The 18,269-nt window shown below is 46.3% G+C and overlaps 1 protein-coding gene across 1 annotated transcript in view; it reads right to left on the minus strand.

Moving 5' to 3' along the window:
• The window catches only part of MED13L (mediator complex subunit 13L), a 1,083,173-nt gene that overhangs the window by 168,085 nt on the left and 896,819 nt on the right, over positions 1 to 18,269 (minus strand). The window contains exon 17 of the mRNA XM_086943260.1: positions 15,308 to 16,242. Within this exon, the coding sequence (XP_086799386.1) occupies positions 15,308 to 16,242 (935 nt within the window). The remainder of the gene's footprint in view (positions 1 to 15,307; positions 16,243 to 18,269) is intronic.

The following is an 18,269-nucleotide window of genomic DNA, read 5'->3' on the forward strand; positions in this document are numbered from 1 at the left end:
CAGGAGCTCCATGGCGTAATTAATAAGGAATGGTTGCAGCATGTGGTGTGGTTATGCAGACGACCTGTTTGTCATCTGGAAGGGGTCTATGGAGGGTGCCCGTAACTTTGTGAGTAGGATAAATGTTAATGAGTGCAATGTGCACTTCACAAGCACAATAAAAGATAAAAAAATGTAAACTAAGATTTGACAATTTGTGGTGTCAGCGCATGTTTTTTGCAAGAAGGGAAAAGGATTGATTTCTACAGAGAGAGCCGTCTCCGATTTTGCAGACGCCATCCTAGGTTTGGTGCATGGGTGCATTCAAGTGTTGACCATCCATTACATTCATCAAGCCTAACACAGCTAAAAAAAACATTTTATAGTTGACAAACAATGCCAGAATACCTTAACCTTTCTGAGGCGAGATGCCTTTAATGTACTAACCTGAACAACAACAAAAAATATGCCAGAGCATTTCAAAATATTGATTCAATCTTTAGTGGTCCTCTTGCTGCCCTCAGGCGGCTAAAGTGTGTTTCTCCAGTAAACAGACAATTGGAGAGTCAAGCCAAGACAAAGTTTCAATGTCAGGATCACAGCTCAGTGCAATACTGACTAACAGTTTGTGCAAAATATCTGTGGGTACCAACATGTCAGGTAGATTTTGGAGTAGAAAAAAAGTATTATTTGTAGAAGCATTGTTCAATTTGACAATTTCAATGTGTAATTAAGGGGTATAAAATGTGTTCCATGCATATTACTTTTAAAATAAAGTAAACATTTTGACTTGAGGTTTATGTGTGTTCATTATTCAATTAATTGGTACAGCAATTAGCATAATAAACTATTTAGAGATAAGCAATATTATCTTGAATAGAGTAGCATTTGACGCCGTTATTGCAAAGCATTTTGGTGCAGTTTTATGGAACATTTGATTTGTATTTTCCATAATAATTAGAAATACATTTCGTGGATACTCCTACTAGAGTGTGGGACAAAAAGCAGTTGGAAAAGTATTCCTTTTCTGTAACAATCTGCTTGTTGTGTTGTAGATCACATGATCTCCACACTCCAACTATCTATTTTGGGGTGTGGACTCAACAAGTTTTTCTGCAAATTAGAGGTTTTAGTTTCAAGGCTGCTTGTGACACAGCCTTCGAAAACCACAATGCACCAGGACAGACTCCACCTTGGATTATGAATTTCCCATACAGGTGAGGTAAAGTAGGTGAGGAGATTTGAAAGAGGAATGTCTGTGTACTAATATGTATATATGTATCTTAAAGATAATGGTTACTAAAACACGTCATAGCATAAGCTTGCATCCAGGGAGGTGGAATAAAGCAAGTGAGTCTACAGCACTACAAGCTGCAAACCAGTTGTTACAGGTAAATAAACTTTTTTGTTTGTAGCATGTGCTGAATAGTATGAAAAGCAGTACCCTTCTTAATGCAGTGACGAATAACGAAGCCTTTACAGTACAGTTGACCCAACCTGGTCCTCTTGTTGGGCATGATTGTAACATTTGGTGAACGTGTGGATCATAGACCATGTTGACCTATACATATATCTGCAAGTGGAATGTTGCCTAGGGAAACCGTAATGGCTACCTTTTCCGACATGGAATGTGCCCTAGGCACAGGCTATATTCTGTGTTTTGCATTGGCATAGCAAATCTGAAAACATGAGTCAGCACATCGCTCACCTGCCAAAGACCGAGCTGAGCTACCCCCAAACATCTTTGTGAGATCAATCCTTGTTCTGCTGATTAATATCTTGCTTAAATTGCAGATAGCAAAGCTACCCTTCACCCGTCTTCGAACAAAAGAGCCAACTCTTTGGCAGAGATATCCCAAATTGGTTACAAACAACAAGGCTAAGGCTTGCTTCAGTGAGAGATATAAGGATAGGTAAACATGTACACAGGGGAGCCAGGGAAGCAGGGAGAAGGTGCTGTAGGGAGATCAGACAAACAGAGGCAAATAAAGGGTAGAAAGATCTTCAGACATTACTATGATGGGACTGGCAAATCAAAGAGATGGGTGCAGTGAATACAGTAACAGTTACTCTAACATGAGTGATACTGGGCAGAGAAAGCACAAACAATACATTGAGGTTGTACAAAAGAACAAGAGAAACAGTGCAAGACAGGAACACACATGCTCCAAATACAAGGAGACCGAGAAACAAGAATCCAGGCATGCTTCTCTTTGAAACTAGATCAAACAGAATCCACTGTAAATGAGCATCTACAAACCTTGCACTAGAAAAAACTGGCATGCAAACAGAAATTTGGAAGTGCACAAGGTCTAGTTCCTCAATAACATTGTTATATGATAGGCTGAGGGCCTCAAGACTAAAATCCAAACTGCGACCTAGCATACATGCAGAGAAAACCTACTGCAAATTGAGCATGCCCACAGGTTAAGCGTAAGGTGGAAACACCCATACTTACTCATAAGGATAATTCACACCCTCTAAACTAGCCACCCACACATTATGGTTACAGGAAAGAAGACTGCCAGTGGAGAACCTTTTCTGGATGAATCAAAGCAAGACCAGCACAGTACACTAATTTATTAATTTATTATTTAAGCTTGTAGAGCGCGACAGCTACCCGTAAGGGTCTCCCGGCGCTAAGATACTGCAGCTAACAAGGGATGGATTGGCCAATTAGTTATAGATTGAAAAGCCAGGTCTTAACGGCTTTACGAAAACAAATAAGGCTGTCCTCAGACCGAACGGCCAAAGGAAGGGAGTTCCATAACTTGGGCCCTAAGTAAGAGAAGGAACGGCCTCCCATTCTGGAGAGTTTGATCCTGGGAACTGAGAAGAGGCATTGGGAGAAAGAGAGGAGAGAACGGGAAGGTGAGTAAGATTTTACTCAAGTCTGTAGAGAACTAGGTGCCACCATATGCCTGATCTTATGCATATAGGTGAGAGCCTTAAACTTCACCCGGTTTTCAATCTTCAACCAGTGAAGATCACGAAGGTGGCTGGATATGTGGTCGGTTTTACGACATCCACTAAGAAGACGCGCTGCAGCATTTTGGACTAGCTGGAAGCGTCGGGTGACCGCCTTGGCCGCCCCTAGGTAGAGTATGTTGTTATAGTCCAACCGGGAGGTGACCAAGGCACTCACCACCGTCCTTCTTGTGTCAACAGGCAACATCCACAGAATCTTCTGAAGCCAACGTATAATGGTGAAACACATGGCAGATACTTTACTAACTTGACATTGCATTGTCAGGCCCCTGTTGATGGCAACACCTAAATTTCGTACCTGCTCCACTGGTACAGGAAGGGGACCTAGGTTAGCTGGCCAGTGTCTCTAGGTCCATAGGTTAGGCTTCTGTCCTAGGATAAGGACCTCCGTCTTCTCGCCATTCAGTTTGAGAAGGTTGTAATTCATCCATTTTGCTATTTCTCCAAGACCAAACTGAAGGGGAGAGGAGGAGGCCTCGCCACAGTTCGTAAGCGAGAAGATAACCTGGGAGTCGTCGGCGTATGTGAATAGCGTGAGACCGACATCGTCAGCTATATGAGCTAAAGGGGTAACATAAAAATTAAAAAGTAGGGGACTGAGGATAGAACCCTGGGGGACACCATGGTACTGTGAATAAGTATTGGAAGTGGCAGAACGGGAAAAAATTTGAAAAGTGCGCTTAGAAAGAAAGGAGGCAAGCCAGTCCAAGGCTAATCCCTCCAGGCCCATGGTGGCTAAGGCATCAAGAAGGATTTTGTGAGAAATGGTGTCAAATACCGCGCTGAGACCAAGTAATGTCAGTGCGGCAGTTTCACCTTTGTCGAGCAGAGACCGTAGATTCTCTGTAACGCCCAGGAGAGTGGTCTCCGTTGAAAAACCCGGCCGGAAACCTGACTGTGAAGGATGAAGTAAGTTGTTGGAGCTCACAAATTGAGTAAGATGAAGATGGATGTGACGCTCCAGGACCTTAGAGAAAGCAGGTAATCATGAAATGGGGCGATAGTTGGCGAGAAGCTAAGGGTCGGCAGTAGGCATTTTTAAAAGTGGCGTAACCATTGCATGTTTCCAGATGGCCGGAACCGTTGCAGTCGTTCGTGATAGATTAAGAATGGAACAAATCTTAAACAAATGCGAGGGATCAAGCTCCCTAAGTACAGAAATAGGGAGAGGGTCCAAAGGGGAACCAGATTTTACTTTACAGAGCAATTCCCGGAGACTCTCAGGCTGTAATTCAGGCCAAGCAAGGAGCGGGTGGCGAAGGGAGATCTCGGGCCGGGGTGCTTTCTCTACTAAAGCAGGTTGGGCTATGGTCTTGTTATTAGAGTTACAAGAGGAGATGTCCTGGTGGATGTTCTCCACCTTGCTTAGGAAAAACTGAGCAATTTCATCGCATTTCCTGTCTGTCAGAGAAGGAGTTTGAGCTACTGTGAAGGAGCCTGCGAGATTTTTCACTAAGCTAAATAAGACTTTCCAATTGTCAATGGCATCTGTTATGGATTTCGTCACAAAGTTGGCCCTAATAGAGGCACACTCTTTGTGGTAAGATTTTAAAGCAATTCTGTAGGTCAAAGCTGCCTGCTGAGAATAGTCTTTGCGCCAAAGGCGCTCAAGCTTCTTACACCGAGACTTCTCAGCTTTTAATGCCGCGGTGTACCAGGGGGCGGGCATCTTATGAAATACATCCTGCTTTAAAGAGGTAGGGAGGACGTTGTCAATGGCATTTTTTAACCATAAATTGATCAGCATGGCAGAAGTTTCCACATCCACTAGTGCGGACAGTTCCAAAGGGAGATTGGAGGCAAGAGCTTTATTCAGACAACCGATGTCCAAATTCCTCCAAGCCCTGCTCATTTCCGCGTAGTTGCCTCTGTGCAGAGCTGAGGTGGTCAGAGCTGAAATTCTAAAATTGACTAGATAGTGATCTGACCAATGAACTGGCAAGGCCCGAAGACATTGCAGATCCAGCAGGTTGGAAAAGATGGGGTCTAAGAAGTGCCCACCTTTGTGTGTGGGACCATGATTATGTAGAATAACATTCATCGCATGAAGGTCAGTGATCAAAGTTCTAGCTACACTATTGCTAAGGTCATCCAAATGAATATTAAGGTCACCCACAACTAGCAGAGTACCGACGTTAGGCAACAAGGAGGCAATGAGCTCAGACAGGTGAGTGACCCAATCATTGATTGGCCCTGGTGAGCGGTAAAGAAGAATGCCATTTAGGGAAACTTTGGGATGAAGGACAAGTCTAAAAGATGCGGCTTCGCAGTTTTGTAAGTTAGTACGGTCTAAAAAACATTGATACACATTTTTACAAATAATAGCAATGCCCCCACCAATTTTGGCCACCCTATCACACCTGACAATGGCATAATTAATCAGAAGTGCTTCAGCGACATCCGGGCCCGAACCTTCATGGAGCCATGACTCAGTGACGAAGAGCGCATCCGGTTGTTCATCATTTAGAAGGTCAAAGATCTCACGTCTGTGCTTAGGTACGGAGCGGCAGTTCATGCTAAGAAATGTATATGTTGTTTTAGAAACAAACGGCAGTTGAGGTGTGCAGCCATGACAAAGTTGGGGAACCTCAAGTGACAGAGAGCAGTTAGAGCAAGACTGTGAGGACTCAGTTGTAAGACTGAACATAGAGCAGTCTGCATGGTGATAGGGCCTATAAGCTCGCAATGAGCTGGCGCTGTAGGTGAGTCTAGGAAGCGACTTGGCAATTTGGCCAGGGAGTATGGCCCCTGGGTCCGTTGGGGCGCAGACGGGCACGCCTTTGGCGCGCCGCCGGCGCGCCTGCTGCTCGCGCCCGCTGTGCGGACGGGAGATCACTGCCATAAGTACTAAGAAAAGTGGGGGAGGAGCAAGGAGAAAAGAAGGCGGGTGGAAGAACAAGCTGGTCCGCAACCCGTCTCCTCACCCAAGATGGCGTTGTTCCAGTCAGCGTCTCACATCAGCCCCAAATCGGCTGCGGGGACAGCTGAGAGGACCCAGGTAGGTTAGAAAGTGCCCCAGCAAATGCAGCAGCTTTAAATTCAATTTAAAAATGAATTGTGCAAGTAATGCAAATAGCGAGAAATCACGGAACAAAATTCATTAAACAATGGCCTAAGGCCCCGGCTTTCCGCCTCAGGGCTCAGGTTAGCAGCAAATCAGGGGGGGGACTCGAAAATTACGTTTTTTATACTGGCGAGGGCGGGGGGGAAGAACCAGCTGGTCCGCAACCCGTCTCCTCACCCAAGATGGCGTCGTTAAGTTCAGCGTCTCACATCAGCCACAAATCGGCTGCGGGGACAGCTGAGAGGACCCAGGTAGGTTAGAAAGTGCCCCAGCATATGCAGCAGCTTTAAAAGCAATTTAAAAATGAATTGTGCAAGTAATGCAAATAGCGAGAAATCACGAAACAAAATTCATTAAACAATGGCCTAAGGCCGCGGCTTTCCGCCTCAGGGCTCAGGTTAGCAGCAAATCGGACCAAATGGACCAAATAAATAGCCAACGCTGGGCTATACAAATATGTAGTGACAATTAACATGTGACAAGTTGAAAGCAGTATCTCCTTAGCCACTGCAACTGGCACAGCAACCATGAACCTTTCAGAATCAGAATTCTCTTTATTGCAAACAGCCATAAAAGCATACGCGACGTGCAAAAATAGCAATAAAATATATACCACATCATACAATTACTATTTTTAATAAATAAGATGCATAAAATAAACCATTGTGGAGTAAAAATAGCTAATAGACTCAAAAGAAATTGCCTTAACTAAACTAAAAAACACGCAGAAACAGAGTTCGAGACCAATTCATCAATCCCCCTGGGCAGGAATATATTAATCTAAAAACATCGACCTCCTAGAGCGAACTGACGCTTAAATGAAATGAAGGCATCTAACCACATGCTTCATCATCTGGTAGTGCTAGGAAAAAGTGGTAAGCTTGAATACATAGCCGTATGTTTTTGAGCCTTAAAAAGGGTATAAGACATTTTTGAGAATACATTTTATAATTCACAAAAAACAGGGTATAAGACATTTTTGAGAATACATTTTATAATTCACAAAAAACAGGAAATGTAACATGGTTTGTTTGTGCACGCTATATCTTAATCCCGGGCCAGTTCTACCAACTATTTGCAGAATACCAATAAGAGTTGGGAAAGATTTTTTTACTGCTGGGGGCGCTAGAGGGCGCGCGAGTGGAATGGCCGTCAATTGGTGAGGCTCCTGCTCCTACTCCCAAGTTTAAAAATCCTGCATTAATCCTTGAAAACTGGGATGAAATTGTGCTGCTGAGCAGCGAACATCTTACTGACCCTGGGAAATACACTTGCTGAAAGATTCTGGCCGGCTGCTGGAATGGAGCTTGCGAGGTGGCGCCGAGCGGACACATCCCGTAGGAAAGTCCGCGGCTCGCCACGAGGTCGATAGGCCCTGGAAGGACGGGGAGGCTGCTACGGAGAGGCGCAACGCTGGGAAAGACAGAGCATGCAGGACCCTCGGCGAGCCTCCGGGCACGGCACAACGGGAATCTGAGGTACACCCCCACATACCACTGCGCTAGGGTGACTGAGAATTGTGTACTACGCTGAAGCGGAGGACTTATACTGCCCAGCGACGTCGGAAAGCTAGAGCTACCCTAGAGCGGCGCATTCTCAACAGCGGGGTCTCCACCTCACAGGGAACGGTGCTGTTGGGGCGAATACCTGTGTGCTGAGACCCTTGGTTTATACAACTGCCGACGTCTGTCCTGGGGAAGCTGCAGGCCCCACAGTGATCTCTGTTTCATGAGACAGACTCCAGCGGGGCCTGCTTGTGTGCACATCTCTGCCCTGCACACGTCGGATAGCCTTGCGTGAGGCCTAGGAGCTGCTGCAGCGGCGGTGAACACGAGAACTCCCGTACATGCAATAACACAGCGGCAGGCTACTCATAAGAACCGGGCTGGAGGCAGTTAGTTTGTGCTGGTGAAGCGCCTGCTGGAGATACTTGTCAGCCGCAGGGGGACAGATATCAGCGCTCAGTGGTGACAGGCGTGGATGGGCTGAGGATGGCGAGTAGCACAGTGCCGGGCGGGTCGCATATGCTGTAAGTACTTCCACCTTCCAACGAGAAGTGTGGTATAACAACCGGGTGGGCATGCAGGAGAATCTTCAAGACTCACTGTAAGGGAGGTCACTATTGTCATGAACTACGAACTGCAGGAGACAGCCGGACAGATCGGTGCCGTCCTTCCGGTCAATACCCGACCACTGTGTAAAGATGGGGAAGCCGGATACGCGGCAGCCTAAGCTTACCTTCGAGGCGGCAAAGAAGGGGCCTAAACCACCGGCTGGCAAGGGGGCCCGGGAGAGCCTGGATGCACAAGGAGGAAGTGAAGATACGTCTGAGCTGGACATGCGCCAAATCCTACTGGAGATGCGGCAAGGATTTGCCACCATAGCGGACAAGGTGGATCGAATGTCCTCTAGACTAGATGCCCTAGTCCATAAGGTAGACCAGCAGGATGACTGAATCAAAGAGGCGGTGAGGAGAATTTCAGAAACGGATGACATAACGGCCGGCCACTCCACACAGCTGGCGAGGGTGGACAAACTCCTGCGAGATATCGCCGCTAAGAATGAGGATTTGGAAGCCCGGGGACGACGCAACAACATCCGCGTCACGGGTGTTCCCGAGTCCACAGACACTGGGCGTATGGAAGACTTTATTGAGAGAATGTTACTTGCCTCTATCGGTGCCGACAAGTTCTCCAAGCAATTTATAGTTGAGGGAGCGCACAGGTCCCTGGGCCAAAGACCACAACCCTGGTCCCCAGACCACAACCTGGAGTCCCCCCCCCCCCCCCCCCCCCCCGAGCATCCCCCCCCCTCCCAGGCCTATAATAGCGCGATTGCTGAATTATCGTGATCGGGATACGGCGTTGAGGGCTGCGCGGACCCAGCAAGAGCTGACATATAATGGGTTCTCATTCTCCATTTTTCCGGACTTCACCCCCATGGTGCAGGAACAACGGCCGCAAATTCATTGGGGTAAAGAAAAAGCTGCGTGAGGCGCAAATTGACTTCGCACTGTTATATCCTGCCAGACTTCGAGTAACGCACCAGGCCAAGCAACATTTTTTTACGAACCCTCAGCAAGTCGATGACTTTCTACGGTCGAGACATAGAGGAAACAGGGGCGGATCGGCTCAAGAGGCTGCGCAGCGCGACCAGAACCAAGGCATGGACAATGAAGGTTGACATTCACTGATGGACGGTCCGGGATAATGAAGATTAATCTAATATGGTGAGTTGACATTGGCAATACGGATTGGTATTCATGTTAAAGGCACTCACTGGTGGCTCATGTTTTGAGAGGACGCAAGGCACAGTTGGCAGCATGCATGCAGTAGTCCCAGTGGTAATGAATACCGGGGACCGCTTTCCCTCCTTGAATGGCGCCTAGAGGTGGTACAGGTTCGGAGGCGGGGGGGGGGGGGGGGGGGGGGGGGGGAGGGCTTCTAGTGGTCGCGATGCAGTTTGGTTTTTCCCCCAGAGGGTGTTCCCCCATGGGGCAATTTTTTTCTTGTCGCAGTTGTTGGGGTTGGGAAGGACATTGCGGGGGAGGTAAACACAAACTGGCAAGTTGGGGATGCTTCAGTGGGAGGGGGGGGTTATTTCTCTGAATGAGAGGAAGGGGGGGATTAGATGACCCTTATGGTCAGGGCATGACGCAGGTGTTACTTGAGAAGGTGGGGAAGGCTCTGAATGTTGGGACGATCCCCAGAAGAGATACTCTTGAAGATATTGGAGACAAACTGTAATGATGGGGTATTGCTATACTGATTAAACGGAATATTCCCTTCCTCTTGCAGGGTAAGATAACTGATGCAGAGGGCAGATACGTAATAGTTTGGGGCAGGCTGGGAGAATCCACAGTCACAATAGTAAATTGCTATGCTCCCAATGTGGATACACCTGAGTTTTTTGTACTACTCTGGGGAAAAATACTTAACATAGGGTCCCCACGCATGTTATATGGGGGGGTGATTTTAATGTACACTGGTTCCTTCAGTGGATAGGGCGGATGGACTAGCACAATATCACCCTAAATCAAGAGAGGTGCTGCAGGGCATAATGATGGACACCCACTGACCACGCACGCAACCTGGGCTTCATCCTAGACTCCTCTCTCTCGATGTCCAGACAAGTAAATGCAGTCTCATCCTCCTGCTTCAATGTACTTCGTATTCTCAAAAAGATCTTACGTTGGATCCCCCTTGAAACAAGAAAGACTGTCACCCACTCACTGGTCACGAGTCGACTGGATTATAGTAACACACTATACGCCGGAATCACAGCAAAACTACTAAAAAAAACTCCAACGCATCAGCGAGACTCATATTGGACATCCTTCGCCAGGATCACATCACCGGACACCTAAAAGACCTCCACTGGCTTCCCGTCAACAAGAGAATTACATTCCGTCTTCTCACCCACGCACACAAGGCCCTCTACAAACTAGGACCCGAATGCCTCAACACTCGACTGTCCTTCTACACACCCACCCGCCAACTTAGATCGTCCAATCAAGCCCTCGCCACAGTCCAGCGCATCCGAAAATCCACCATGGGTGGCAGGTCCTTCTCCTTCCTGGCAGCCAAGACCTGGAACTCACTCCCCACTCACCTCCGCCTTACACAAAACCACATCTCCTTCAGAAAAAAACTCAAAACCTGGCTATTCGACAAAAACTGAACCCCCCTTCCCCAAGCACCTGAGACCCTCTGGGTGAGTAGTGCGCTATATAAATCCCTGAATTGAACATGCTGGTAGACGGCTGGAGACATTTCCATCCCCGGACGCTGGAGGGCACAAACTTCACCTCACACACGGGGACATGGGCGCGGCTGGACTATTGTCTACTGACACATCATCTGGCGGGCACAGTATCCAGTGCGAAGCACCTGGCCTGCACATATTCTGACCACTGCCCCGTGTTGATTACACTAAAGATTCCTGGCCTGGACCGCCCCAGACCGCCTTGAAGGTTACAGCCCACGGCGCTGCTGGACCTAGTATTTAGGGAAGAATTGCGTGACGATATTATTGACTTTTTCCCGCGAAACCAAGGGTCTGTTGAAAGAGTAGAAACCATCTGGGAGGCCTTCAAGGTCACGGTACGTGGATGGTGTATTTCAAAGGGGTCAGGGGTCTTACGTGACATCCAACTGACGATCAGTAGATTGGAGGCCGAACTGAGAGAACTGGAATACAGCATGCAGAGAGGCGACAGTAGGGGAGCGCAGATATCATTCAGGAGTAAGATGACGGAATATGAAGCGGAGGCGGAGCGTGAAACGCACTTTCGTACTAAATATTGGAATGCCAGACGATATGGGGAGGGAGAAAGGCCCGGAAGACACTGGCCACCATAGTGCAAAATTCCTGAGGTACTAACACAGTACTAGAGATCGTTGATAACCATGGTGATACGCTGAGAGGCAATGCTCAAATAGTGGAGGCCTTTGCCAGGAACTATACGGAGCTGTACACTTCTCAGGCTCAGGGTGACATAGACTTTGATCCCTTCCTTGGAGATGTGGCCCTCTGTTGGCTAAGCGATGCAGACAGACAATTCCTGGGTGCCCCTCTGGAAGTCGATGAAATAAGAGAGGCTTTTATGTCCCTAAAAAATGGGAAAGCGCCGGGGTTGGATGGACTCCCGGCGGAATTTTAGAAGTGTTACATCGATATTATGGCACCAGTGTTACGGAAAGTTTTTGAAGATTCCCTGGAGGTAGGACGCCTGCCTCGTTCTATGTGTGAAGTGGTTATAACCTCCCTCCTGAAGCCTGGTAAAGGAGCCTTCGGTGTGTGTGATTCCTACCGACCACTATCACTTATCAATTGCGACGCAAAAATATTGGCTAAGGTGCTGGCCAATCGGCTATCAGTGCTCATGACCCAGATAGTGCTTCCGGACCAATCGGGCTTCGTCACCACGAGAGCTACGAGCCATAACCTTAGAACTCTGTTCTCCCTTATCAATACAGTAGCACCGGAGATCCCGCTAGCCTTGGTGTTTCTGGACGCTTCCAAGCTTTTGATTCTGTGGAGTGGGGCTATCTATTTACGGTGTTGCAGAGAATGGGATTTCCTCCGGTATTTCGAGCACGGGTGAAATTGCTGTACACTGCTCCCACAGAGAGGGTACTTATCAATGGCCACCTGTCACCCGGAATATCACTTACGAGAGGCACTAGACAGGGATGCCCCCTATCCCCTCTCTTATTTGCCATTGCTATAGAGCCCTTGGCTTGCAGGCTACGACAGATACACGAAGAAAGTGCCTTTCAATGCTTACAAAGGCAGATATCGGTGTCACTATACGCAGATGACGTAACACTTTATGTCAAGGACCCACAGACTCATTTGAATGCGCTGTTGCGCGAGTTCCTGTTTGGCAGGATCTCGGGAGACAATATAAACTGGTGCAAATCCCAATTCTTGCCAATAACACCTGCTGTGAGCAGGTTCTCACTGGATTACCCGATTGACTGTTGTGATGAGGACCTGAAATATCGGGGGTGCGGATATCAAAAAAAATCGGGAAGAGACGCTACGAATAAACTATGGCCCGACCGTTACGAACCTGCAGGACACCGTGACGCACCGGATAGCATTACCATTGTCTATGGCGGGGCGCATCTCCCTGGTCAAAATGGTGGTCCTCCCACAGTTTCTAAATTTGTTTTTAAACATCCCCTACTATCCTGACGTTTTTTTTTCAAAACGCTGAGAACGGAGCTTATCAGACTAGTTTGGGGGGGGGGGCGGCAACCTAGACTTAGATGGAGTGTGATGGCACAGCCATATGCAAAGGGTGGCTTTGATATTCCTGACTTTGAGGTCTACTACCTCAGCGCCCGGGCACAGTTCCTGTATCACTGGCTGCGTCCTACTCCCTTTATGCCACAACTGGCAGTAGAGGACTGGATTGCGCATCCGCTTCCCCTGTCCGGGGTTTTTCATGGGCCGGCTGCTGTGCTAGACATGCACCCGAACACAGTTGCACAGTGGATGCGTGGTGTAGGATACTCAGCAGGCTTCGACTCCCATTATTGTATGCACCGCACATGCCCCTGACTTATCATCCACAGTTGGCAGTGTTACAGGAGACAGGCTTCCAGAACATGTGCAAAAAGATACAAAAGGCCACATGGGGGGACATATTCCACAATGGTGAACTCTGCACTAAGGAACAGTTTTTCGGTGACAATGACCCTACTCCCCTGGAGGTTTTCTATTATATACGGCTTCGGGAAGGGATGAGAAAGCTGTTACCAGACTACCCGAAAGAACCTGAGGATGTTCCTCCACTGCTCATACTGCTTAATAGCTCAGAGGGCTCTGGCCTGTATAGCAGTCTACGGACACACTCCTTGGCGGATAGTGGAGGGGCACGCAGCTATTGGGCACAAGACCTGGGGGAGGATATACCCGATGATACATGGGAATACTGTTGAAAACTGACAGGTCGCATCACGTCTAGCTGCATATTTAAAATCATCCATTATAAATTTCTCCAACGCATTTACTATACACCTGCCAGGAAGTTTCGGTTTCGCCTGACAGAATCTGATAGATGGGAAAGATGCGGGCAAACGGGGCCGATTTCTTCCACCTCGCGTGGCTATGCCCACAGGTTGCAGCTTATCGGGAGCAGATACACGAGGCCTTAGAAAAGATGGTGCAGGTTAAGATGACCAGAGACCCGCTACTATTTCTATTGGGACACACTCCCCACATACCCAGACCACACAGGAAATTTATCGATACAGCCCTGTTATTGGCTAAACGGAGATTGGCAGGTAGATGGGGGAGGGCCCCGAAATTCAAGGAGTGGCTCCAGGACATGTTGCATTGTCAGGATCAACACACAATTTATTCGGAACTGCAACCCATAACAGCTAGACCAAAAGATATCTGGGGGCCGCTCATGGCATACACGCTACAACTAGAGGCAGATAAGGAGGAAGGCGGGGATCAACATGATGAGGGAACACAAGAGGGGCACAGGGAAGGAGATAATGCACCATAGGCTTGACTGTGATGTTGGATACTATTGTCATCTTAAACTGTGGAGGATAAATACCATCTCCTCATGCTGTACTAAATGTTTCATGCTGTTGCTGGCCGATCGCTATGTTCAATGTAAGCTGGTATTAACTACGGAAAATGTATAAATCAATGGTTTGATAATATTCTACATCCCGACTATAAATGTATGTGATTCTCCTTCCAAAAGTCACCCTACTGTATAGATTTTGCTAGCACATGTAGTAATGATGAAATGCCTTGCTGAATGCCCATTTCTTTTGTACCGAAAAAAGTTAAAAATAAAAGTTTAAAAAAAAAAAAAGATTTTTTTTACTGCTCAGTTTTCGGGCTGGTGTCGTGAAATACTCCTTTGTTTCCCAGGAACCTTTAAGCGTGCAGTTAATGACAATATCATACCTAAGCCCTAACTTCAGTATTTTAACTGCTCATTAAGGGTGCAGTTTCCGAGGAAAAACACTGGTTCTTTATTTTATGCTTCTAAGTTAGAGAATTTTAAACAATGCTCAATACAAAGGCAGGTAGAAGACTGCACCTCTTAGACCAAACTGCATCATTATCTTTCATCCACACCACGAAGAAAAAATGTTAGCCTACTTTAATAAACTATGAGGTAATTTCAGTTATTCTAGAATTATGTGATGCACACAAGGATAGGCGTATTTAATTAGTAATATGCAAAAGTTGTGTTCAATTTGGGCTCAAGTACATTTTTTAAATGATTTTTGCTATTTTAATTTAAGTAATAATACCACATTACGAATGTGGTATTACATCACAGAAAGGGAAAGCTACCCCGTTAAAGCAAGTAAAAAAAACGAGTGCCAAAATTGCATCTTTAAATGCTGAAAAACACATGGCAACAAGGTTTCTGCATGTTACCGCTCACTTAATTAGGTATGGTGCCATAAATCCAAGGCAAAGTTACACTTACCAATTTCTGACACTAATGTACGTTTTTTGTCAACTCTAAACAGGGCCAGGATCTAGTTCGGAATGGCATTTGTTTTGTACAAGAAAAAGTACTCATCACCAGGGTCAGATTGCCCTGGGTAGTTAGATGGTTAGAGCTTCATTGTTATCACAAACCACAAGCCACACCACAATTACATTTGCCAGCAAAAAAGTCCTCAATTGAAATTAAAAGACCCACCAACACCTGCCCGCAACAGTGAAAGTGTTAGTAGCACAGTTTAAGGAGTAACTAAAAGTAAGTGTCTACTCAAAACCTACCGTTGTTGTGAGGCCACTGGAGGATAGTGGCATTTCTCACCAGTGCTTCATCCACTTTTCCTCCGGAGGCATTGTCAACATACTGGCTTCCCTGCTCTAGTGCATTGAAGCACTCTGCCAAGGCATCACTTGACTCTGCCTGAACCTTGTCATAGTTCCATCCCACACATGGCAGAGACTTCCGACTGCTGGAACAAACAGAATCTGGGCAGCTAGGTGAAGTAAAGGGTTGTGCACATTGATTCTGAAGCAATAGAAGTAAGCTGGCTGGGGGTTCCTGCCCTTTTTTAGCTGCATCTCCAACTGATTGTTGGAGCAAAGTCGCCTGACACATCATCAACCGTCTCTCTGCTGCTTGACCAATCTCTGATGTCTTCCCAAAGATGTCCAGCTCATCCTCAATAAAGAGGCCAGAGCTGTAGCTCAACTTGCGGTTCATGATGGCGCTGAAGCCACAAGTGCATCGATATTGATCCTCGTTGGATGAGTCAGGGATGTAGAGCCCTACATCTGCTCCCTTTACGTTCATATTGCAGGCACAGATGCAGCAGCTGTCAAAGTTGCGATCCTTGAAGATGTTGAGCACAGAGTCGGACAAGATTAGCGTAACATACAGGCTGTGGGCCTCAGGAATGGGATGGGAATTGGTAGGCTCCACCGAATTCAGTGGTCTCATGGTGGAAGGCGTGGAGGCTGGAGAGCATAGGTCTGTACTGTCATATTTAACAGACCCTTGCCCACTGGTAGTGCCTCCACCCCGGGGAGTCCTTGGCGTCCTTGGGGTACGGGGGGTGGGGAAACGAGGCGTGGATGGTGAAGGTAAGACCCCTCCCGCTCCACTATTGCTTGTTGGTGCAGTACAGCTACCGGTGGTGACTGGTGTGTTCATCTGCAGATAGTCTTGATCAGTTATGCTGCCAACACTGGGAACATTCCTGGAGGGGAAAGAACAGTTAACATTTAGTCATAGAACTGTTTAAATTGAAGCAATTGAGGATAAAGCACACAAAATTCTCTACACATTGTTGTATGCACTTTAACCGTTCCAGTAACAGTCAAAATACTGTTTACTTTCCTTGCTTGTTCCTCTTTTCCTCAATTCCAAGGTCCCTAGCAGGCAAACACATGTCTTGCCATTCTAGTGTAAAGGAGCTGAAGTGAAGATCTGTATTACTGAATGAAGATCTATCCCTCATATATGAAACCATATACAATGCTCAATGTGCCAGTGCACAGACCAGCATCCAAAATTCATGATGCTGTGGTTTTCGCTACTTTTTGTTTTCAGCAGGAGATGTGAACAGTCGGCCTGAATGACAGCTAGACATACATTAAAAATCAAGGGAAGCAGAAGGACTGTGTGAGAAAGAATAAAGCCTTTAAAAGACAGCATCTGGAAACGAACTGCTATATGACGTAATGTGCACATTTGTGGGGTGGCAAGATATACTGAGGCAGGCTCATTTACCTTTGAGTAGTAATTTTTGTGTTTGCCACAATAGATCGGGCTCCCGGAAAAAAAAAAGTTTTCTAAAGGTTTCACCAAGTCAAAACTCCACTCTGTCACTTTACCAGTAGTAACCAAGCTCAAAAGAAAATTAGTGAATGAACAATAAAGAAAGATTCACTAGTAATTGTAATATTTCTCATCAGGGGATTCTATCTGAACTCCTAAGCAGATAACAGTCCTACACATGTGCTTGATCACAGACACTTTCAAATACACATGAGGAGCATTCTCCTTGGGAAAGATTTTTTAAAGAAAGGTTTACAATTACAGCAATTTCACTAGTCTAATTACATGCACCATTGGCTAAAACTTCACTTTTTCGTTTTTTGCGAAAGAAGAGCAAATTCCATTTAAAAATGTCACTGGTTTAACAAGCAGTGAGAAGAATCATATTTCCTAACCCGTTTTGAAAAGAAACACAAAAAACAAATTGTAGGTAATTTAATCAGAAAGGCTACAGATTGAAAAGGCTGGGCTGTACTCTTGAGGCTGCTCCTTCTAAGAAGGACTTCAGACCCAGTATCCCCACCGTACCCTGCAGTAACATTTGCCTCCTTTTTTTGTTGCAGAACCTCAGAATCATTAGACTTGCTAAACCTATCTGACATTTCCACAGTGGAGGAAGGAGGTTTGCATACAACTTTTGAAGAGATTCCCTTACTGGATGGGGGGAGAGGGGGGCTTGGGAATTAAGTTTCCTCCTCTTTTAACAGAAATGTATAAAGTAAGTCACACGTGCTATGCCTCGTTACCAGAAAATGGACCGGAATGAAGGGGTGAGTGTGACCTAAAAGAATGAACTAAAACAGACATTTTTCAATAAGCAACAGAAACACAACTGTATACTGTTGAAGGATAAACAAAATAATGATGCATCACCACCGTGGTTAAACAAGGTTATTTTAATGCCTGGAATATATGCATTGCCCTGAATGGAAAGTTGTGCAATGCTGCGCCATAAAATCAGCAAAAATAAAACAAAAGAAAAAGAAATTATTTGTATATGCTGAATAAAGTAGTAAGTGTTTATCTTGAAATGCAGCGGGGAATAGAGAGACAGACCACTAGCTAAAAAGGCTGTCCTTGGGTATCGGTCCCCGAATCTTGGTCAAGATGGCAGTCCCTCAAGTTATGCTCTGACCTCTAGGCTAAGTTGCAGGGTTCAGGAATAGGGAGATGTCTCAAAAGGCCTATAGTGTCGGCTCTTTTCCTTGAGGAATGAGCTTAAGTGTGTTGGCTTTCTGGCAGCAAAGGGAGATAAAAGACACTATACTCCTAGAAACTGATTTCTACGAGGAGCCCAGACCCATAAATATGCTCCATCATTCATCAGCAGGTGTTTAGTTTTTCTACGGTTTTGATTTAGTACTCGCACAAAACACGTTCTGGTTGAGGTTCTACAAACAAAGGCAAATTATCTGTCCTTCATGGATTTTAAACTAGGGAAATAAA

The sequence above is a fragment of the Lissotriton vulgaris genome, chromosome 11 (genome assembly GCF_964263255.1).
Source record: "Lissotriton vulgaris chromosome 11, aLisVul1.2, whole genome shotgun sequence".
In the NCBI taxonomy this organism is placed as follows: Eukaryota; Metazoa; Chordata; class Amphibia; order Caudata; family Salamandridae; genus Lissotriton; species Lissotriton vulgaris.